Source organism: Mus caroli, unplaced genomic scaffold, assembly GCF_978045245.1.
Source record: "Mus caroli unplaced genomic scaffold, Mus_caroli_1 scaffold_8, whole genome shotgun sequence".
Classification (NCBI taxonomy): Eukaryota; Metazoa; Chordata; class Mammalia; order Rodentia; family Muridae; genus Mus; species Mus caroli.
In genome coordinates this window covers 63006822-63029860 of record NW_028227263.1, presented here as the reverse complement: position 1 = coordinate 63029860, position 23039 = coordinate 63006822, and the positions used below count along the sequence as shown (strand labels likewise).

General features: G+C 44.5%; 1 protein-coding gene across 3 annotated transcripts in view; it reads right to left on the bottom strand.

Annotated features, from left to right (window-relative positions):
- Positions 1-23039, bottom strand: part of Il16 (interleukin 16) — a 104276-nt gene that overhangs the window by 34260 nt on the left and 46977 nt on the right. For all 3 annotated transcript variants that reach the window (XM_029479675.2, XM_021168624.3, XM_029479674.1), the window contains exons 3-8: positions 17701-17809; positions 12367-12500; positions 10200-10310; positions 7598-7712; positions 4095-4168; positions 2645-2861 (exon numbers count right to left, since the gene is read on the bottom strand). In XM_029479675.2, the coding sequence (XP_029335535.1) occupies positions 2645-2861; positions 4095-4168; positions 7598-7712; positions 10200-10310; positions 12367-12500; positions 17701-17809 (760 nt within the window). The remainder of the gene's footprint in view (positions 1-2644; positions 2862-4094; positions 4169-7597; positions 7713-10199; positions 10311-12366; positions 12501-17700; positions 17810-23039) is intronic.

Genomic DNA, 23039 nt, shown 5'->3' with positions numbered 1-23039 from the left:
ATTCCTAGCCAAATGGATGGACCTGGAGGGCATCATCTTGAGTGAAGTAACACAATCACAAAAGAACTCACACAATATGTATTCATTGATAAGTGGATATTAGCCCAAAACTTAGGATACCCAAGATATAAGATACAATTTGATAAACGCATGAAACTCAAGAAGAATGAAGACCAAAGTGTGGACACTGTGCCCCTTCTTAGAATTGGGAACAAAACACCCAGGGAAGGAGTTACAGAGACAAAGTTTCGAGCTGTGATGAAAGGATGGACCATCTAGGGATCCATCCCATAATCAGCTTCTAAACGCTGACACCATTGCATACACTAGCAAGATTTTGCTGAAAGGACCCAAATATAGCTGTCTCTTGTGAGACGATGCCGGGGCCTAGCAAACACAGGAGTGGATGTTCACAGTCAGCTATTGGATGTATCACAGGGCTCCCAATGGAGAAGCTAGAGAAAGTACCCAAGGAGCTAAAGGGATCTGCAACCCTATTGTTGGAACAACATGATGTACTAACCAGAACCCCGGAGCTCTTGTCTCTAGCTGCATATGTATCGAAAGATGGCCTAGTCGGCCATCAATGGAAAGAGAGGCCCATTGGACTTGCAAACTTTATATGCCCCAATATAGGGGAATGCCAGGGCCAAAAGAATGGGAATGGGTGGGTAGGGAAGTGGGGGGTGCTATGGGGGACTTTTGGGATAACATTGGAAATGTAATTGAGGAAAATATGTAATAAAAATCAAAAAAAAAAAAAAAAAGAAGTGGGAGAGGGTGGGTGGGGGAGTGGGTGGGGGAGGGGACTTTTGGGATAGCATTGGAAATGTAAATGAAATAAATACCCAATAAAAAAAAGTTGAAAATCAAAAAAAAAAAAAAAAAGAATGGAAGTGCAAGGATCACTGGAAAGGTCCAGAGGGGTAAAGAGGTCCTAGACAAACAGAATGCAGGTGATGTTAGGGGTATGGGGACCTCCAGAATGGCAGGGGAGACAGATGGTTGGCTAGATTGGAAAAGCCTTGGAAACAAAAACATAGCAGCTAAGAAGGACCAAATGGAAGGTCCATGGAGTAGTAAGGAGAAAGAGCCTCCTTCGGGTTTTCCTTAGGCATACATAGCTTAGAAAAAGTGTTTTCACCTTTTGATGTTTGTTCTCCCAACGGCACGAAGAGGGATGGCTGTTGTGGGTTATTGTTATCAAGGTAAAAATTATGGGCTGTGACATGCACTGTGAACAGAGATCAAAGTCGATCCTGGTACCCAGGTCTCCTAACCAGTGCAAGAGCTCTTTGGCCTAATGGGCCTGTGGATCCCTGAAGCTCACACCAAGCAAGGCTGAAACAATCTGCAGGGACAGAGGCTATGATGTGGCTGCTTAAAGCATCTCAGCACTGGTTCTAGTGCAGGCCATCAGGAGAAGCAGCACACTAAGGCCATGACTCACCCACATACCATGCCATGCCTGCTCCCTGAACTTCACCACAGGAGCCCTATTGGCAGTGTACAAAGATAGATCTATGGCTACCGAGATTTTGTGCCAGAGATGCTTGAAGGCTTAGCAAGCTTGTGGTCCAGCAGAGGCACTGAGACATGCATCAGGCAAGGGGCCCATTGCATGCTTCTGGCCCCTATTCCTACACACATTTGCTCCTCATTTATCCCTTCCTCTGGTTTCCCAGCCTCTTTGTTGAAACCCTTTCCTTCCTCTCCATCTTTCAACCCCACCTCCTTCCACTTGCACCAGTTACTCCCGTCTTCCCTCTGTCCCCAGAATGCTTGCTTATCGCTGTAGGTGGAGACAAGCTCTGCGCCTAACACTGTCCCTTGTCCTTCCAGTCTCAGCTCAGCTTCATTTTGGCAGAGCAGGCCTCTAAAGCCTTCTAGAATTAGCATCTGGGCAGAGAGGATGGCTGTGGAACTCTGAATTTTGTCTAGATAAAAAAAAACCTTGGTCGTCTTGCAGAAGAAAGAAAATAGGCCCACAGAGGTCCAGTGAGCTGCTCAAGGTCTCAGCAAGATATTAACTGCAGAGTCTAGGGCCTGGTCCATTATGGTATGATGTGTGTGTGTGTGTGTGTTTGTGTGTGTGTGTGTGTAGTAAGTTCTCTGTTATATGCTTGCTAGCCATCTCATCAAAATATATTGTCTGGGTTTGGATGGCACAAATAAGCTTCCAGGAGCAGGATGAGGAGCCAGTGAGATATTGTTCAGCTGCAAAGATAACTGTCCCTAAGCTTGATGAACTAAGTTCAATCATTAGGACCCACATGGTGGAAGGAGAGAATTAACTCCCACAAGTTGTTCTCTGTGGGGGATAGGCACATGCATGTACACAGGTACAGACTAAATAAAGGGGTGGAAGGAGAGGAAGAGGAGGGAAGGAAGGAGGGAAACAAGAAAGGAAGGAAGGAAGGGACCTGATTTAAACCTAACTGGATAAGGCATATGCCTTATTATTATATTATTATCTGCTAGCCAACCTCATTCTGTGATATTTCCATATCATAGAGGCCTGGATAGCTCTGACAGAGACAGGCAGAAACTGGCACAGTCTTGGACAGGGGCAGGAAAAAGGACAATATTTGAAATGTAAATAAAGAAAATATTCAATAAAAAAAACTTGGCACTGTACTCCTACCTTTCTTCAGAGACACCTCCACCATGATTCTGTAGTTGGGTTTGGCAGTGCTAGCAGGAGATGCTGGGCTTTCCAAGGAGAAGGGGCTGCTGTCCTGGGCACCACATGTGCTGGAGCTCAGGGAACGGCACAGAGGAGGTGACAGGTGGCTGCATAGTGAAGGGGGTGTTGTCAGGCGAGTCCTCACTGTCAGAGTCAGCAGCCCCTTCTTGGCTTGCTGGAAAAGAGTGACCGTATCTGGAGCAGTTCCAGACAGATGAAGAAAACATGCCCAGTAACAATGATAGATGTTCCCCCAAGGAAATATAGGTGTATGTGCATGGGTAATGTACAGACATGTGACAAGTTACACATGACACATGCATGCACATGCACCAAGGTATACATGTTATATAATATATGATGTACTCATGAATTGAACAAACTGAATGGAGATGAAAAGTAGCTTTTAGTGATATCTTAAAAACTAAAAACATATCCATAAATCTACTAGTATAAGTTCATGGAATGCTTTGAGGCAGCTTTATAAATCTTAAGTAGTTTGGATATCCTTTGACACCAGTCCTGATTATACTCCCCTTTGTAGAAGAATTTCTTTAATGCTGGGCCCAGGGCCAGCATTGGCTAGGCACCTCTGCAAAGGATCAATTTTTCATTTTGTGTACCTTGTGGAAGAAGGTGATGCTAGCTTTGGTTTTATTGCCTGAAGTCTCCAATGTACAGCAATTTTAATCCAGCAACATGGCTGCTCTGGCAAGGGATCTCATCTAAAGGCCTAGGTATGTGTGACCCAGCTAGGATACAGACATGCCACACACCTTTAATCCCTCTGGATGGAATACAAACACATCCTTAGTATATACCTTTAAGATAAAATTAGTTTGTAGAAGGAAACAGCCACGTTTGAAAGAGATATCTAATTGAGGGGCAGACAAAGTGGTAAATCAGAGAAAGATTTGACAGAATGAGTCAAATATAGGATGGGACCAACTCTCACGAGAACAGCACAGGAAAGAGAAGTTAGTTAAGAGCAGAACAGGGAGAGAGTCAGTTCAGCTGAGTGGAGTTGAGTTTGGAGAGTTAGTGGGGAGTCAGTGAGTTCAATGAAGTAGAGTTGTTTTGTTTTATTTTGTTTTGTTTCGTTTCATTTTGTTTAAGTTGGGTTCAGATCAGCAAAGGCAGCTGAAGCCAGAGAATAAGAAGGAACCAGAAAATTAGAATAAATTGCCAGAGTGAGTTTGAGGCCAAGCAGATCAATTCAGTGAAAAGCAGAGAGAAGCCAGATTGAATCAGTCAGCTTGGAGAGGAGTTTGAGCCAGGACAGCTGAGTTGAACCTGCCAGCTAGAGTTCTGAAATAACTAGAAAGCAGTAAGCCTCTGAGATGCCAATTACATCTGGCCTAGTATATAATATTTACACTCAGAGTATGGACAAAGACTGAGAAGTTACCTTAAACTTCTGCAAAGCATCCTGGTGTGTTAGGCCAGCCATTGATTCACCATTGAGTTCCAGAATTTCATCACCTATTGAGAGACAGAAAGACAGTAGCTAACAAGCTTTATTCAGTATTTTGGAATATGCTCAGAGCCTTGTGTCCTGTCCCTGTGTGTGCTTTCCAAACCTTGCTCTTAGCCTTTGGATTCATCATGCTTGTGCAGTGCCTGGGCCATCAATCATCAAGGAATGACTTTGCTACACTAAGACATAACTCTGTTTCCTAACAGCTTGCCGTAACTGTTTCTTTTGACTCAGATACTGTTTTATGTGTCAGTGTGGAGGCTGCAGAGCAGCTCGGAATGCTGGGATTCTGAAACCAAAGGGAACAATGACAGCATTCAACCCTTGTCACTGGAAGACTCTATGACTGAGAATACACATAGTAAACATATTTGAAAATGCTCCAGCCTTGAGGGCTCATGACTGTAATTCGAATACTTAGTAATCACAAGCCACAGAATCACAAGAAGTTGGAGGCCAGCCTGGGCTACACATCAAGTCCACAGCTAGACAAGGCTATGAAACAAACACAATTGAAACATACTTAATTGTGAGCTGAGAAGGGAATAGACAAAGTCAAAACTTCAGGATGACCATTCTTCATTCCACGGAGGCTGGCTTTAAGTTATCAAAATATCTACTCCAAAGGGCCAATAACCCTGTTTTGGGCTTGTCTGCTGTGTCCTCATTTGCATGAGCTCACGAGCTATGTTGGCTCCTAGCTGGTGAGCACTGGTGAGCCTAGCTTGTGCCATATCCATTTCACACAATTGTTTTTGGGAAGGAGAACAAAAGCTAACGGTCAGTGGCTTTGATCCGTACAGCAAGCTTGTCATGGATAGCATGTTCTTTCACAGAGTAGACTTGAGCGTGTCACTTTGGAAAACAATCTGGCCAATTGTTTGAGGCTAGAGCCAGGAATGGACTGTTTGAAATTCTCTGTTTTTATTATTGCTATTAACTAATGGAGACAAATGTCCCCCACCCCTACCCCCAAATAATGAAGGTTTCCATACAAAAGTTACAAAACACCCTGGATTCTAACCCACACATCTTCCCTTCTCCCGGGCTCTTGTTTTCTTCCTGATTGAGGCTTAGCTGTTCCACTAGACCTCATCTCATCCTCACCCCCCCCCATCCCCCTCCTTTTCTCCCTCCTCTAAACCTTCCTTGTTTAATCCTTTCAGTTCACCTTTTCCACCAAGAGCTCCCACAGAGGCAAACCTCTGTTCCGAGGCCTGCCAAACAGTGCCATCTAGTGCTCACCTAGGATCATCACCCTCCTGAAGTTCCCACTTAATCTTTTTCCATTTCTCTCTTCCTTGACCTTTTCTTTTCTCCAGTTGTCAGAGACTAGAAACATTCACACTTCCCACCATCCCTGTGCTGCCTCTTCCCAGGCTCTGTCTATTCTCATTGGCTCTAGTCGATGGAAGGGTTACTCTTCCAAGCATCCATAACAACAGCCTCTGCACTTCTCTTCTGCTTCCAATCTCTCTCCAGCCAATTGCATTCTATACACTGCCTCCTGACTCATCCAAAGCCTCTACACCCAGTGCCTCCCCAATTATAAATGCAGCATTTTCTGTAAAGAGCCAAGACCATAAATATTTTAATCCTTGGGAGTTACAACATCTCTATAATGGTGACGGGGCTGAAACATCAAGGCAGCCATGGCCTTGGATGAAAGAATGTGGTTGAAATTTGAATCTCATCCTAATTTGCACATGTCACAAAAATCAAGAAAGGATGTTTTTCAATGTACTGGATATTTTATTAATGGATAATCATCAGTTTTTGTGTATGAGCATTTTGCCTGCGTGTATATCAGTGCACCACGTGTGTGCCTGGTACTCTCAGTACTCTCAGAGGCCAGAAGAGGGCATCGGATCCACTGGAACTAGAGTTATGGGTAGTTGTGGGCAATTGGGTGGGTGCTGTAAATCAAACCCTGGTTCTCTGGGAGAGCAGTCAGTGCTCTGAACCACAAAGCCATCTATCTCTCCAGCCGCTCACAGGATGCTTTTACTCATTTAGAATGCTGGAAGCCTTCCTTTGTTGTGATATATGCCTGCCATCTAGGACTGTAGTGTTCCCACAGCCCCCTGCCCCCAGATAGCTCAGATGTTACAGGTGGTTAGACTGCCAGCCTGACTTACAGACACTGTTCTGACAAGAAAGTAACTGTTCTCTCAAATTCAATTCAATTTCTTTCCCTTCTCTTTCTTCCCTCCCCTTCCTTCCCTTCCCTTCTCTTCCCCTCCCTTCCTTCTCTTCCCTTCCCTTTTGTTCCTACCCTTGAATTCTGCTCCCTGACTGAAACCCAGAGATCTCTTTGGAACAAGTTGGTTGCCCATCATCCAAACGCAGACTTGAGGTGGGGTGGAGTGGGGTGTCTGTCAACTGTGTCCCCAGGTCTCTTACTTAGAGGGAGCATCTGTCCTATGAGATATAAAAGGAGCTGAGAGAAAGAAGGGGAGGCAGAAGGAAGGCAGAAGGGAGAGTTGCTCATGGGGAGACCATTAACCATTCAAAAGAGGGGTCCTGTCTGATTTTTCTGTGGATAAAGTTCCCTGAGAAAGATACCTCTTTGTTTAAAATTCTGCTGAATAACTGGCTGTTCAGAACTATCTCACTATGGAGAGTTGCAGATCAAAAGCCAAAATTAACTTAGGCTAGCTTTAGTTGCCTTAATAGCTCTGAGTCACTCACCACCTTTATACCTGAATACCATCTTTCAGACTATCAGGTAAGATCTTTTTGAATGTATTAAGGTCACCACCTTCCACCAACCTATAGCTAAGAATGCTATCACATGCTCTCTAGAACCTAGGTCAGAATTTCACCCAAGTTCCTGAAACCCACCTGCCTGATGTTCCTGCTGCTCTATGTGACAATGCCCTGACTTATGACTTCCTTTTGTTCTGTGCCCAGAAAAGAGGTTATGTGGCCCACTTTATGTCAACCTAGATGCATGTCCTTGGGCCATGTCCGCTCGTATTTGGCTCAGAATAAACTTCCCTTTATTCTCACTGGTGTGAGAACTGTGATCTCTGTCCTTATATTCTTTATCCCTGGGCCCTAGAGCTTGGTGGGACTGTGAGAGAAGTGCAGGTTCTGCTGTCCCATGGTCTCAGGTGAGGAGGCGGAGAAGGTGAAGGGAATGGGGTATCAGTGAGTCCCAGAAATTGAACAGGGGCACTGAGAAGGAAGGAACAGAACAAATGCTTCTGCCCCAGACTGACACCAGCACCTGGAAGGGGAGGTGGTGTTGTCAGGGAATGATTGTCAGGAATTACTAAGATGGAGCCTTTCAAGGGGGTAGTCGCCCACTGCCTGGAGCCCCGTCCCACAACCCTGGAAGTGTACGTTAAGCTCGCAGTCTCTTTGATGCCCTGGTAGCTCTGAATGCTGTTTGTGACCTCTCAACCACACTCAAAAAGATAGAAACCTACCTTCCTGAAGCCGTCCATCAGCCGCAGCTGCTCCCCCTGCAAAGATGCTCTTCACATAAATTCCAATAGGGCCGTAAATGCTGTCCTTTCCTCCAACAATGCTGAAGCCCAGGCCCTGGGGAAAGAAGAGAGGGATATTGTAGGGATATTCCAGCTGTTTCTTGAGCTGATATTTCCTAAGGACCTACCCCTAACCTTTGCAGAAAGGAATGGGGAGGAGACAACGTCCCTTTAGTCCCAGGAGTTTCAGAGCTTAATCAGGCAAGGTAGGGAGAGTAGTTCATGGGCAGCTTGGGCTATGGCATATCAGCAGCTTAGCTGGAGGCTCACCCACGAAGCTGGCATTTCCCATACAGATGGAAGCTGGCTTAGAACTAGTACCCTATTCTCTCCACTTGACTATTTTCATCCAGTCACTTCCTCCCTCTGAACCTCAGTTTCAGGTTATAAAAATAATGGTACTTAATTCACAGGTTGTATTTGAGAATAAGCTGCAATACCCAGGAGAATCACAGAGACATCAACGGCATCAGTAGTAACACAGCGTGTGCCACAGAAAGCATCCTTTCTGCTAACAAAGGCCCCTTGCTACCCTCCATCCTGTGCCCAACCTGTCCCCTGCCTAAGGACACCAGTCACCTGCTCTTACTATGGGTGTTGTCCAGGGCTGACGGACACATCCTAGGATTGTGACAGTGGCACAGGGAGAAGCTGGGGCTCAGTAGACAGGCTCAGCTGTGGGGACAGCTACAAGGGAGCCAAGGCAGTCCGATGCAGAGCTGCCCCATGCAGGGTAATAATGAGGAGATAGAGGGTCTGGATTCCCCTGCAGACTTTCCAGTGGATTAAAGAGACAATTTGGGTTGGTTTAGGTAGCAGCAAAGGAAATATCTACAGCTTCATTCATTATGTTGAAGATAAAGGATCTTTGCAATTCCCCCAATAAGCTGAGTTCAGCTTTAGGGAACTCCCTTCTAAACTGTGAGCTACCAGAAGTCAGCTAATTTCATTTTTTTTCATGACTGGCCTCATACAGCTACTTTAAGCACACAAGGGGCAAAATAAGCGAGGGCCCTTCGGTTCACCTCAGAAGCATCTAGGTGAGATCGGGTGCTTGATTCCTAGACAAACTCTTAAAGCAACTAGTTGCCACTAGTAATGGCACCACTCTTCACAGACTAGTCATCTCTGGTGCACGGTTCTCAGAGCCCACATGGAAACAAAAATGTCAGTGGTGAGAGATATCTCTTGTGCTCATCCCAAAGCATACTCATTACCTCATGCCTGAGACTTTGCATTGTGTTCCTTTGTGGTCACTGGGACCAAATGACTGGGTTATTAATGAGACAGTAGGACTGTGCAGAGAGAACCACACTGTACACACTTCTCCCTTGTCACCTGGGGGGCCTTGCCTTGTACTCCCGGCTGAGCTCCCAGGACTGAGAAGGAACAGGTGACAGGGAAAGACGGCTCCAGGTATGTGGTGGGGTCCCTCCCTGGAATACAGCAGCCATTAAGCCCTTACCCCAAATCCGCTGAAGTGTTGTTAGGTACGTTAAATAAGCCCGCTGTTCATCTGAGCAGCTAACTTATTTAAACAGGCCTTAAAATGTGGCAGTCACTACCTGTGCCTACCCTAGTTATTTTAAGCATGTGCAAGTCTGGTACAGTTTGGATATGAAGTGTCTGAACACTTGGTGTTGTTTGGGGAGGATGTGGCACATTTAGGAAGCAAAGCTTCCCTGGAGGAAGCAGGCCAGCGGAAGATTGGTGATAGGATTTGTAACCTGACCCCACTTCCTATTCAGCCTCCATTTCTGGAGCCACTGATATATGAGCAAGAAGCCCCATGCTCCTGACACCATGGGTGAAGCCAGCTTCTGCAGAGGTGCTTTCCCTACCGTGGTGGACTGCACACTCAAACTGTGAGGCTAAATAAACCCTTCCTCCCCTAAGCTGATAAGTGGCCAGGAAGGTACCCAACACAAAGTCCCAGGCATGAGGTAGCATGCTTTAGGGTGAGCACAAGAGATACTGGGGCATTCTCTCACTATCTATACCTTGGTTTCCCCTTTTGATACTTCTCAGATATGGGATAGACATTAGTATGATGTGTCATCATCTAGACAGAACAGAGTCCATTCTGACTCTTCAGGATGCTCCGACAGAGCCAGAACATATGTGGCCATCAAATGACCCATATGGAAACACAGAGTCTATAAAATTTGTGTTTGAGTCCAACTTTCTTCTATCAACATCTGAATGTGGATGTGAAATCCAGCCCTGTAAATCAATGTAAGGGATTTTAACTTATGTTTCAGGCAAGATGACATTGTGGGGATATCATGTCAAGAGGAGCAGGGAACCAGCCTGGAGAGTGCTGGAGCAGTTGGGGAGCACTGTGGTGTCCTCAGAGAGAGAATGATCACTTAGTGGAACTGGAAGAATCAGCATTGCCTTAACTTCAACAAGTACGTGTGAGCGAACTTGTCTGCCCCCTCCAGTGGATGATAACCCTGGTCCCACTCTTCCTTGGAGCAACTTTCCCAGAAGAGAGTGAGTGCTGCTCTGCGGCTTCCCGTTGGTGATGGTCTCTGCTCACCTTTGCTTGGCCCTTCATCAGCACTATGTTGGAGATGACTGACGCCTGCAGACCCCCAGACAGCTGCCCGAGCTGAGCTGTGCTCAGTGACCGAGTTGGTCTTGCAGTGCCCTGTAATGAGGAACCCAAGAGGGCAGAAATGAGCCACCTGTGAAATTAGCCAAGGAGAAGAGCCCCACTCTCTGTCTCCCAAGGGCCAGCAGTATAAGAGCTAGAAGGTGATTCGAGGAGTATCATTCAGATATGGTGGCTTATGCAGGAAGCTTTGCCCCAAATGACCTGGCTAGCGTCACACACCACACTGCCCCAGAAGTAGTCTCAAAGGCCAAGCAAGACCTTGAGATGAGTTCGAGACATCACTATAAAATTGTGTTCAGCTCAAAGCACATTTTCCAAAAGCTTGCTTGCGCTAGGCATGATTGTGCAGTAGACAAGAAGTCTAGAACTCAAAGACTCAAAGGGGAAAGATGAATTCCACAGCTGGTGGTTAACCAGCTGCATAAAAGAAGCAGAAAGGGTCAACAAAGAGCAGCTTTGTGTCTCAGAGCCCCACTGACAAACAGCATGGTTTGGTGGTATGCTGAAACTTTGAAAGCCACTTCCATTTCCCAGATGGTTCTCCTGGCTCTGCCGATTATCAGCAGATTGCTTTGGAGAAGTGACTTTGTCCCTCGGAGCCTCAGTTTCCTAGTGTAGAAGATCATTAAAAAAAAAAAAAAAAGATTTACCTGTGTGAGCAGCTTCCAGGAATAATTAAACATTCAGATGCTTAGGCCAGGGCTTGGTCCCCAGGAGGTGACTGTACATCCTTCATTTTCTACCTGCTGCTTCCTATCTGGCCACTAAAGCAATGTGTCAGCCTTGAGTGTGTAAGGGGGCTGCAGGGTCCCTGCTCACTCAGATCTGATGTTGCAAGGTAAGACACACACATAACTGCCTGCAAGGAGCATGGAATATATTTGGGCTTCAAGATCATTCCTCCCCCCACCACCCCCCGCCAAAAAAAAAGTTTATCTTCCCCTTTCCTCTCCTCTCTCTTCCCCTCCCTTACACTCCCTTCCCCTCCTCTCCTCTCCCATCCTCTTCTCTCCTCTCTTCTCCTCCTCTCTTCTCCCTTCCTCTTTCCTCCTCTCTTCCTGTCCTCTCTCCCCCTCCTCTTTCCTCCTCTCCTCTGCTTTCCTTTACCCTCCCGTTACCTCCCTCCTTTTCTTCCCTCCCCTCCCTTTTTCCCTCCCCTCCCCTGCTGTTCTCTTTTTTCCTATTGTTGGCTTGAAGCTGCTCTTACTTGTCTAGGTGATCTGCCCAGAGTTACCAGACTACCCTAGGCTTTGTAGCCCTAAGCCACACAAAAGTCTGTCCCTCCCCTGACCCCAGAAACAGCCCTTCTGGAATCCTGTCTTGCTGCGTCCATTGGAAGCCCCTATGCAGACAGAGTGATACCATGCATGGGCATCAGTGATGGCTGATTGACCAATGTCACTGGTCAGGAGATGCCCAGATAGTTAGTCAAACTCTGTCTCTGTTTCTGTCTGCCTTTGCCTCTGTTTCTCTCTCTCTCTCTCTCTCTCTCTCTCTCTCTCTCTCTCTCTCTCTCTCTCTCTCTGTGTGTGTGTGTGTGTGTGTGTGTGTGTGTGTGTCTAGGACCCACATGATGGAAGAAAAGAGCCAGGTTTCATAATTTGTCCTCTGACCTCCACTTGTGTGGTATCCACTCCCCCAACCCTCCCCACCACTCACACACAAATAGATATTCACACATGCTAAATAAATAAATATTTTTTAAAGTAATGCAACTCCAAGTCCCAATTCTGTTACATCTAGAATTTTGATAATAAACTCTTTAGCTTAGCAAAGCCATAGTTCCCTAGTCCTCCCAGGTCAGTTACTAGGCCAATAAAATAAAGGGAGGCTTTAGTTGCGAGCTTGAGAACAGGAGTTTCTCTATGCATTGGCTCCTAACCGCATACATACAAGCAACAGTGGTTACGTGTGCCTGGCACATGAGGCTCTTAACAGGTGGGCCTTGCTAAATGACAGATGCTTGAGCTGACCAAACAAGCCCTCTGCAGTCTGTGAGCAGAAAACTACTAAGAAGCATCCCCCAGCCACTGGGAAATAACTCAGACCTCTGTCCTCCCACATATCCAGGCCCCTCCCTCCATCTTACCGAAACTGGGTAGTCCAATTGTTGAGAGAGGGACTTCCTGTTACTACAGAGGGAGTAGGGCTGCCGGTCGGTGGGAGCTGCAGATTTCTTGGTCATTGGAAAATCGATTTCTCCAGCACTGTAGGGGTTAACACCTAAACAGAGATAGGAGTGGGGAAACAAACAGGAAGAAATCATTTGTGTGCACTCAAACACCAAGCCTGACAATGAACAAAATCAGCCTTGTCAATCTCCAGTCCTCCCTTAGACAGGATTCTGTGTGGGCAGAAACCATTCAGCACCCAGGATAGTTGGTGCTGTCATGAGGCTGCCGAAGATAGATACAGCATCATTTTAACTCCCTTCATCCACAAGTTTGGTACTGCAGGCAACAGGATTCCTCACCAGAATGGGCTCCCTCCCTCTTCACCCCTATCCAACTCAGCAAGAGGTGACATGGTCTCAATTGCTACATTACACCTCTAGTCCAGGCTGCTGGAAGAGTTTCCAATCCCAACCAAAGGAAGAGGAGACAGCACAGAGGTTCCTGGGTAGGAACTGAGCTGGAAGCCAAGCAGGAAGAGGATGAGTGGCCCACCTAGGGAGACCAGGCTGGGAGAGGCTAGGACCAGGAAATCCTTCAGTCTTCCATACAGACACACCACTGCCTCTTACACACTGTGGTAGGTACACATGTCACACACAGGCAGACAGCATGAATCTTTGGGGATCTATGGAAATGCTAAGTATCAGTTTTCTAGTCTGTGTGGGATATGGGTCTTCCTGTCATTCACCTGTGTCCCACCACCAGTCACTTCCCACCTCTCAACCATCACAGTTTGCAAATCTTTATGGTTGACAGACTTAACCTGCTGACATCTAGAGCTGCCCAACATGGAGTAAAAGTGTGCTGCCAGAGGCCATTTAAATTCATCTAGTAGTCATGTTGAAAAAGTAAAAGGAAGTGGGCTAGAGAGATGGCTCAGTGGTTAAGAGCACTGACTGGGGGCTGGAGAGATGGCTCAGTGGTTAAGAGCACCGACTGCTCTTCTGAAGGTCCTGAGTTCACATCCCAGCAACCACATGGTGGCTCACAACCATCTGTAATGGGATCCAATGCCCTCTTCTGGTGTGTCTGAAGACAGCTACAGTGTACTTAAATAAATAAATGAGAGAGAGAGAGAGAGAGAGAAAGAGAGAGAGAGAGAGAGAGAGAGAGAGAGAGAGAGAGAGAGAGAGAGAAAGAGAGAGAAAGAGAGAGAAAGAGGAAGACCAGCCAGAGTAGTGCATACCATAATCCTAGCACTCACACAGAAGGATGGGGAGTCTCCACCATATACTCGGTTTTAAAAGCACAAAGGCTATCTGAGATCTTGTCTCAAAGAAAGAAAAAGGAAAAGGAAAAGAGAGAGTTCAGGCCAGCCTGGCCTATACAGTATGATCCTGTCTCAAAGAGTCAAAACAAACAAAATGGGTTAATTTTTTTTTAAATAAAAAGAACTAAAAGGAAATGGAATAAATTGGTTTAATTTTATTAATTTTTTCTGTTCACTAGTATAAGCTATATGCCATCAACATACAAACAATATATAAAAACATTAATGAGATGTTCATGTTCTATTTTTTCCTCATACTTAGTCAACCAGGCATGTCCTCTAAAGTTTCTGTGTTCTCCACAGTGAGCTGCCATGTGTTCAGGAGTTATATATGGACAGTGCCTTGGCAGAGGGGTTCCAGAGGCCCAGAGAGGGACAATGTTTCCCTAGCATTCTTCAGGTTGAGTAAGTGGAGACCCCAACCCTCCATTCCAAGGACATAATGATTGGTGGCTCACAGGAAATTCAATATGCATCAAGGTTGAAGAATTCCTTCCTGGAGGGGCGAGGGACTAGGAAAGACTTGTTTATAAACAAAAGAAAGGAAGTGACTAGTCAGGTAGGGTCAGAATGAGGCTTCCTGAGGACATAAGATACCTAAAGACCATTGAGAATAGAGGTAGAGACACAATGCAAAGAGGGAGATTTGGTTCTTGAATGCTCTGAAAGTAGCTAGAAAAACTTCTCCCTGCCAAGATGGTTGCTTCCAGAAGTCTTTTCGGAAACACTGATCCTTTGTAACTTGTAGGGACCAATTGCTCCCAGATGGGCCAGGAGGGAGAAGCCTGGGGAAGACAGGATGCATAGCCAGTAGCCTTAGGTCATCTAATCCGAATCTGCATACGCACTACATTTATATAAGTGTTGAATAGTAGTGTAGATCCTACACCCATCCTGCCCACTGATGGGGCCTGGGCAACTCTCCTGGTGATTCAGCCAATTATCAGAGGCTTTCAGGAGCCCTGCTCTACTTATTATTAGTGAGCAGACAAAGGCTCAGTGGCTTCGTTGCAATAAATAAGTCTAGAATATCATCCAGACCTCTGGGTCCTGGGCTTTCCCATGACCACGACCTACGCTGAATGAAGGAGAGGAAGAGAAATAAGTACAAATGAATTTGAAATGAGAGACAGCACATTAATGACAGCCATGGGCAAGCCACTGAGCTAGGATCTGCCCCCCCCCCCGACCCAGGCAGCCACTGTACTTCCAGATGCTCTGCCCCTTCCATGGACCCAGGCCTGTATAAACAGAGGACAGAGCAGGGCACCGTTGATTCTCTAAAGCGTGGTTAAGAAATCCAATGTTCAATATTAATTTAACTGAAAGTTTGATAAATTAATAAGACAATGATAACCCAAGTAGAAAACCAACAAGTCACCAAAATATGTACTAAATAAATGAAGAAATCTTTCCATTTGTCTAAAGAGGTCTGTCTTCCAGCTGTTTTATAAGCCAGTGTGCAAGTCATAGCTTGCATAAGAAACCAAAGGCACACTTACACAAACAGCCAGATGTGCTGGGGTCCTGGAGGCCATTACCTGCAGAGGCCTTATGGGCACAGGGAGGTAATTGGGCATGTATCAGTTGGGCTGACTGAGCCACATCTAGGGAAGACAAGCCACTTGGGTGATGGACAGTCAGGGTATCAGGAAAGCAGTACCTACAAGGGTCTGTCCTATAGCCAGTCACCCACTAATGCTCTCAGTAACTGAACTCAGCTGGGAGGTGGGTGGCACTGTCTGAGAGATCAACTCCCAGGACACCAGCATGGTTGAGATTATGAACATGTTGCCTGTGCAGTCACCAGGGCCTGCGGCCAGAAGACTCCCAGCTTGGTTTAATGCTAGGCTGTTGCCACTTTGAAATTCTTAATAATTTTGAACAGGGTCTCTTTGTTTCATTTTAGACGGAGCCCCGAAAAAGTGTGTAACTGGTCCCAGATGCAAAGCAAAGCAGAGAAGCAGAAACAGGGAAGAGAGAGAAGGCTGTGTGACGAATATTAAAAAATAAGAATAATCCAGTGTGAAGAAGTAGGTGATCATGTTTGCTGCTGAAGGAGTGTCAGGCTAAAGTGTGGCCACAGTTCTTAAGATGTATCGACCTACTGTTTAAGCCAAAAGTCAACTCCTAGGTCATTACATTAACAAGAAACCAAGTTACACAAGCCTCCAAATGGGTCCTAATTCATTTAAGGATGGCTGACAGTGACATAGAATAATGAGGCTCAGAGAGTCAAGAAACCTCCCTAAAGTCACTGAGATAATCACTTCCAAAGAAGCTAGATGCCAGCCCAAGCACACTCGCCCTGGAATCTGCTCTCTTTTGTTTTGCTTTGGAGTTTTGTTTTGTGTTTTTTGCTTTGGTTTTGTTGTTTCTTTGGTTGGTTTGGTTTTAGTTTGTTTTATTTTGATTTGTTTCTGAAACAGGAACTGCTGTAGCCCAGCCTGGCCTCACATTCCTGATCATCCTACCTCTACCTCCCACATGGTAGGACTCTAGCTATAAACCACACACTTGGCTTTCAACCTATGTGGCTGTCACACGGTGTTCACGGAGAATAATTGCTTCAAGGAACCCCTGCAGATACCAGAATAAGTAGTGCTTTTCCATGTTTTGTATAAACTTACTGCATTATCATCACATAATAGATGCATAGACATGCACTTCTTATGCTGGACTGTTTAGAAGACAGCGAGGAGAAGAATCTACACATTTTCTATACAAATGTAATTTTTTTCAAGTATTTCCTATTTGCAGATATGGAGGCTAACAAGGTTACCCTTTAAAACCAACATGGGTGCAGATAAAATTTAATGTATCAAGTAAACAATATGAATTATGCGAGTGAGAGACTAATATAGCAATTTATATCTACATATTATATATTATCTCTATATAATATATAATGCAAATATCTAAGAAGAGAGAGTTGGTTAAGTAGATTGTAATGTTCATATAGTTAAATAGTGTGTTTCCACTAAAAGAAAAAAGTAGTGTTTAGAACAGAATTTCCAGTGACTTGTGCATAGGAGTTTTCTGAAGTCACATGGGAAGAGTATGGAATTAACTGAAAACATCAGCAGAGATCAGTATTAGCATGGCTAGTGTTATGTTTCACTGTAGTCTTAATTTCTTCATTCTTCTGATTCTATTTACAGTAATCAAGAGTCCTGAGGTCTTCCAGCCTCAGGCCCTATCATATCACTGATAAGGCAACATAGGTCATAGGGAGGGACACAAAGAAGCTAGCTCAGCCAGCAGCTAGAGGAGCTGCTCTGCTCGTTTCTTTCTTTGTTTCTTTCCTTTCTTCCTTCCTTTCTTTCTCAGCATGTCACCCAGGAAGAACTGATCACAGAGACATGATAAGGCCAATGATAACCTCTCCAGCTGTCTGGGAAGCACACTCATGAAAAATATTCTCTGAGAAACAAACAGCTTCCATCTTGGTTTATACTTGAAAGACCAGGGAAGAGCCAGTCTTAATCTCCCTCACAGCACTGGCAGTCCTGCTAGTTCTGATATTCAGGAGCAGTTAAACTCCTGTAGTGGTTTGAATGATAATGTCCCCTATAGGCCCATGTAGATCCATAGGTCTCCAGGTGATCGTGCTGTTTGGGAAGGTGTAGGAGCTGAGTCCTTGTGATGGACGTTTGTAACGAGGCGGGTTTGAAAGTTTAAAATCTCACTTGAAGTTCTCTCTCTGCTCTCTGCCTGTGGTTCAAGATGTGAGCTTTCAGCAGCCTGCTCCTGCTAGCATGACTGTTTTCTGTTTCTTTCAGCCATTATGGACTCTAGCCTTCTGGAATCATAAGCCAAAAAACCTAACCAATCAATCAACCAACCACCACCATCATCACCACCACCACCAACAACAAAAGCTCTCCTTCTTTAACAGCCTTGGTCATGGTGTCTTATCGGCAACAGAAAAGGAACTAACACAGCCCTGTTCCAGAAGATATTTTGGGAAGATACTTACTGGTGGAGTTGCTGCGTGTCCTTTGGTGGCAAGCTTTAGGAAACAGGAAGCTGCTACTTTGTGCTTCTGGTTTTCCAGACTTTTCTTTAGAGGAAGTTGTAGAAGATTCCTGTGAAAACAGTTCCCATCTTTTTTATACAGCAAGTTAGAGTTGACAAGTATGCTTAGCTTAATGGGCTGTTGGCACGGACCAGAGAAATACTTGTTGATTTGCCTCTATCTCTACTAAAGTAGCAGGCACTGTGATAACTGGATTTAGGACCACTCACAACCATTTATTCCTAGATACACATTCATTAAACTAAAGGGTAATTAACAATAGAAATTATATAAATATTAAACAAATGCACCAAATGCATATGTCAGGTTCTTCATTAGACATGAGGAATTCAGCAGTGATCAGGACAGACAAGAGCTGACCTTGGATAACTGACACTTTAGTAAACAAAGGCTAACCATAAGCAAATATGAAAGATCACTACTGAGAAAGGCAGTGTTCTGATGTGGCTTGGGAAGTGGTGTGAACAGAGAGCTGTGCTAGAGATAATGAGCGTGCTACTCTGTCCTGAGATTCTACCAAAGACACTCACAAAATTATTGTTGAACATATATTATAGAGCTTTAGAATATTGAAACATCCATGCATTCTTCTGTGCATTGTAAATTTATTACATTGCTAATTTCTAGTTGTCAGCACTTAATTTAGAACCTTAAAAGTCATATCAAGTTGTTTATGATTCTCTTGTATTTCTGTCTTACCATATTGAATGACATCATAGCTTCTTTCATAGCAATGATTTTTTTTTGTATGAATAGTTCTAGGGCTGGTGTAATCTATAAAGTGCTTGCTGAGTAAGGATGAGGACTTAAGTTTGGATCCCCAGTACCACGTGAAAAGCCAGGTGCAGCCTAGTATGCCTGTGTCAATACTGGGGAAGCGGCGGCAGGTGGACCCCTGGAGCTCACTGGCCAGGTCTTGCTGAATCAGTGAGCTCTGGGTGCAGTTTGAGATCCTGTCTCCAAAAAATAAAGTGTAGAGTGAATGGGGAAGTGTTGACTTCTGATCTCTGCACATACACAGAGTATTCACACACATACACACACACCACAGAGATCACACATACAACATACACACACCACACACTCACACTCTCACAATACACACATATATGCACACCACACACATACAAACACACACATACACATATATACGAACACCACATACACACACTACACATTCATATGCAGACTCTCTCACACACATACTCACAAACATACCCCACACTTACTACACACACATCACATACACAACACACTTCACACACACTCACATACACATTACGCACACATACACTCACAGAGAGAGTGAATCTGTATTATATTGAGTATGTTAAACAATATGGTTGGTCTCATTTCTCTTTCATGGTAAAAGGAAATATGACTCTTCCTTGTGTGAGAGAAGACTCTGGAAAAACTTGAATTCTTTTTCCTCTCCTTTCTCCAAGAGATTAGAAGTGGATGGTGAGGCGGTTATGTTCTATTTTGCAACTTTACTAGCTATAAAAAACATTGGTTTCATCAGTTACTTCCACAACAGTGCATGCATGCACACACACAAGCACACACATGTTTGGGGGGTGGGGGTGTTTCAGGGAACCTATAGATGGGAAACCCGCTAAACAAAAGCATATCTGTGGGCTGTTGAATTTGAATGGCTCGGTAAATGACCTTTGGATATTTTTCACTGGACCTGAAAGCTGTAGCTATAGAGAGCTTAGGGATTTGGGGTCAGGCACTTAGTACTGCCCTGTGTTGGAGACCTCTATTCTATCTAACATAACTACCTGTCTGAGAAGGCAGCTATGGCAGGGCCTGGTTAATTCCATGTGCCAAGTGGTACACAGTCTCCAACATCTGAAGAGAGGAAGTCCCCCTCTGTCCTGCCTCGCATTCGCTACCTCTCACTTGGTGCCTCTTACTCAGTACCCTGTCCCCAACAGCAAGCCAGCTCTGAAGATACTGCTCCCATCTGCCCCATTTATTTCAAAGCTTTCCTCTGCTGTGCCATTGGTGGCAGGCTACTGAGCCTCCCTGAATTCAAGTCCACCTGCATTACATGGCATACAGAAATCTCTCACAGGTGCCAGAGCACAGTTAAACTCCGTCCATTGGCTGCTGTTCTATTTCTCTTGAATTTTGAAAGAATTTTCTGCAACTAGCGGAGTTAATCTGGTGGACTTTGTAAGCAGTATGGACCCAGAAGTCCAGTAACAGCCTTAAAAACTAAAGCTTGTGTCCTTTCTGACACAAGAAACCACAAATCAATTCCCTTTTATTTCCTGTGTAAGTCAATGTGAAAATCAGAGATTAAGTCTGGGCAGATGCCTAGGCTGTCATTTTTCTATTTAGCAACAGATGGCGCTGTGTTAACCTGACCTGAGCAAGATTACCAATCTTTAATTGTGCTAATATGAGAAATTGTTTAATAGCTATGAAAACTGTGATTATATACAATAGTAAGTTTGATTTGGTTAAATTCTTAAGGCTCTGATTTCCAAAGTTAAGTATATGAACTCTTTCTTTGAGCATATTGAAATATCTCACCTAATATCCAAGAGATACTTTTTTTATTACAACAGTCAGGTAAGGTCATGTCCCAACTCTAATGTGAAGACTCCTCTCCAGTATCAGCTCCATTTCATGCATGCTACGGGGACAATGTATATTAACGTGGCTTTGGGACCTTTGCAGGCCCACTAGGCATGGCAAATAACTGGTCTACCCATCCAAGGGTGACCCTTATTCTTGAAGCACAATTGAGATGTGTATTCAGACTGTATATTTCCACTTCTAACTGTCTAATAATATGAAAGTAAAGAGGAAATGGTATACACATGAGACACAGCCCACTAAACTCATCTTAAAATAATTTTTAAAAGTTTTTACTGTGACTGTACTTGTGTAATCTATAAGTTTTAAAATACCTTATAATAGTCTAACCACAGAATATAAAAAATATAGTAAAAAGAACTAAATATAGATGCACCAAACTAGCAAGATTCATTCAACAACTGTTTGCTAAAACCTTACAATGTACTGGGCTCTCTTCCTAGTTGTGAAGATACACAATAGGTAAGACATGACATACAAAACTCAGCTCTCATGAATTAGCAAAAATGTAGTTGAATGATGAAATGATATCTACTTTTCCCTTTCTTTTCCTTTGTCTGGGATATGTGTATGTTCTTGCATGGGTATGTGTGTGTTCTTGCATGGGTATGTGTGTGTTCTTGCATGGGTATGTGTATGTTCTTGCATGGGGTATGTGTGTGTTCTTGCATGGGTATGTGTATGTTCTTGCATGGGGTATGTGTGTGTTCTTGCTTGGGTATGTGTATGTTCTTGCATGGGTATGTGTGTGTTCTTGCATGGGTATGTGTGTGTTCTTGCATGGGTATGTGTGTGTTCTTGCATGGGTATGTGTATGTTCTTGCATGGGGTATGTGTGTGTTCTTGCATGGGTATGTGTATGTTCTTGCATGGGGTATGTGTGTGTTCTTGCATGGGTATGTGTGTGTTCTTGCATGGGTATGTGTGTGTTCTTGCATGGGTATGTGTATGTTCTTGCATGGGGTATGTGTGTGTTCTTGCATGGGTATGTGTATGTTCTTGCATGGGGTATGTGTGTGTTCTTGCTTGGGTATGTGTATGTTCTTGCATGGGGTATGTGTGTGTTCTTGCTTGGGTATGTGTATGTTCTTGCATGGGGTATGTGTGTGTTCTTGCATGGGTATGTGTGTGTTCTTGCATGGGGTATGTGTGTGTTCTTGCTTGGGTATGTGTATGTTCTTGCATGGGGTATGTGTGTGTTCTTGCATGGGTATGTGTATGTTCTTGCATGGGGTATGTGTGTGTTCTTGCTTGGGTATGTGTATGTTCTTGCATGGGTATGTGTGTGTTCTTGCTTGGGTATGTGTATGTTCTTGCATGGGTATGTGTGTGTTCTTGCTTGGGTATGTGTATGTTCTTGCATGGTATGTGTATGTTCTTGCATAGGCCTGTGTATGTGGAGGCATCTGTCTAACTCTTCAGTGCTGGATTACAAATTCCCATCACTAAGCCCTAAATTCAGCTTTTTTTTCTTAATGCAGGTTCTGGGGATTTGAGCTAAAGTCCTCCTGCATATACAGCAAGTTCTTTGGGGGAAGCTATTTCTCCCAGTACCGTTTCCCCCTTTTAAGACAGAGTCTCCTGTACCCAGCCTGACCTTGAACTCAGTTTGGAGAGGATAACCGTTCACTTCTGATCCTCCTGAGTACTGGGATTATAGGACCCAGCCACCACACCCAGCTTAACAGTAGGTGTTTGTTACATTGTAATCAGGCCCAAGCTAAATTGTTAACATGATATTTATTTCAACTGTTAGCAATAGTCGAATCTTTTTTCTTATAAAAAATCCCTTATCTAAAATAGAAATTGTTGGCTAGTCAAATGAAGATGGCAGAAAAATCACAGGAAACAGAGAAAAACTATTCCCTTCCCACCTGGATGAGAGGGCAGGGGCTCTGTTAACCTGAGGGAGTCTTTCACTGAGATTTTCAGTGTTGGTTGAAGAAGGCCTGATCCAGAAGAAGCCATCTTGATCCCTCATGGGACTCCATTACTTCCTGGAGCACATTTCTGTCTCATGACTTTGCTCTCCAGGGCAGTGGGACCATTTATTTGAGCCCTCCTGCCTTACCACTCCATATCCCCCAAACAAAGCCATCTCTGATGTAAGTCTCATGGCAGTTGATCTTTTTCCTCAGCAACGTGGTCAGTTGCTGAGCAGACCGGAAGCTCCAAAAAGCTGCACCTAATCAGGACCATGACAGTAAGCGTCTGCATAATTGTGTGAAAACTCTTTAGCCTGGCGTGGATGGAACCACACAGATATCACTGTGGCAGACAAAGAAACACACTGATGGATGAAGATCAGACTTAAGCGGCAACATTGCATCACTGAGGAAAAAACTTGCAACCTAAAAGTTCCTGAAACGAGGCAATGCACATGTTTTTAGACGTTCTGTGCCTGGAACACCAATGCCGCAGTATTCTTATGTGCTCTGAGTTCATTTCATTGCCAAGCTGGAAGCTCAATAGATGGGTCAGTTGATAAAGTGTTCTTTGTGTGAGATAATAACCTGAGTTTAATCTCTGACACCCACAAAAATGTCTGGCATGACGGTGAACTAATCTCAGCACTGGCGATGTAGACACACAAAGATCCCTAGGGTTCACTGGCTGCCCAGTCTAGCCTAATAGGCAATCTCCAGGCTAATATCATAGCCTGTATTCAA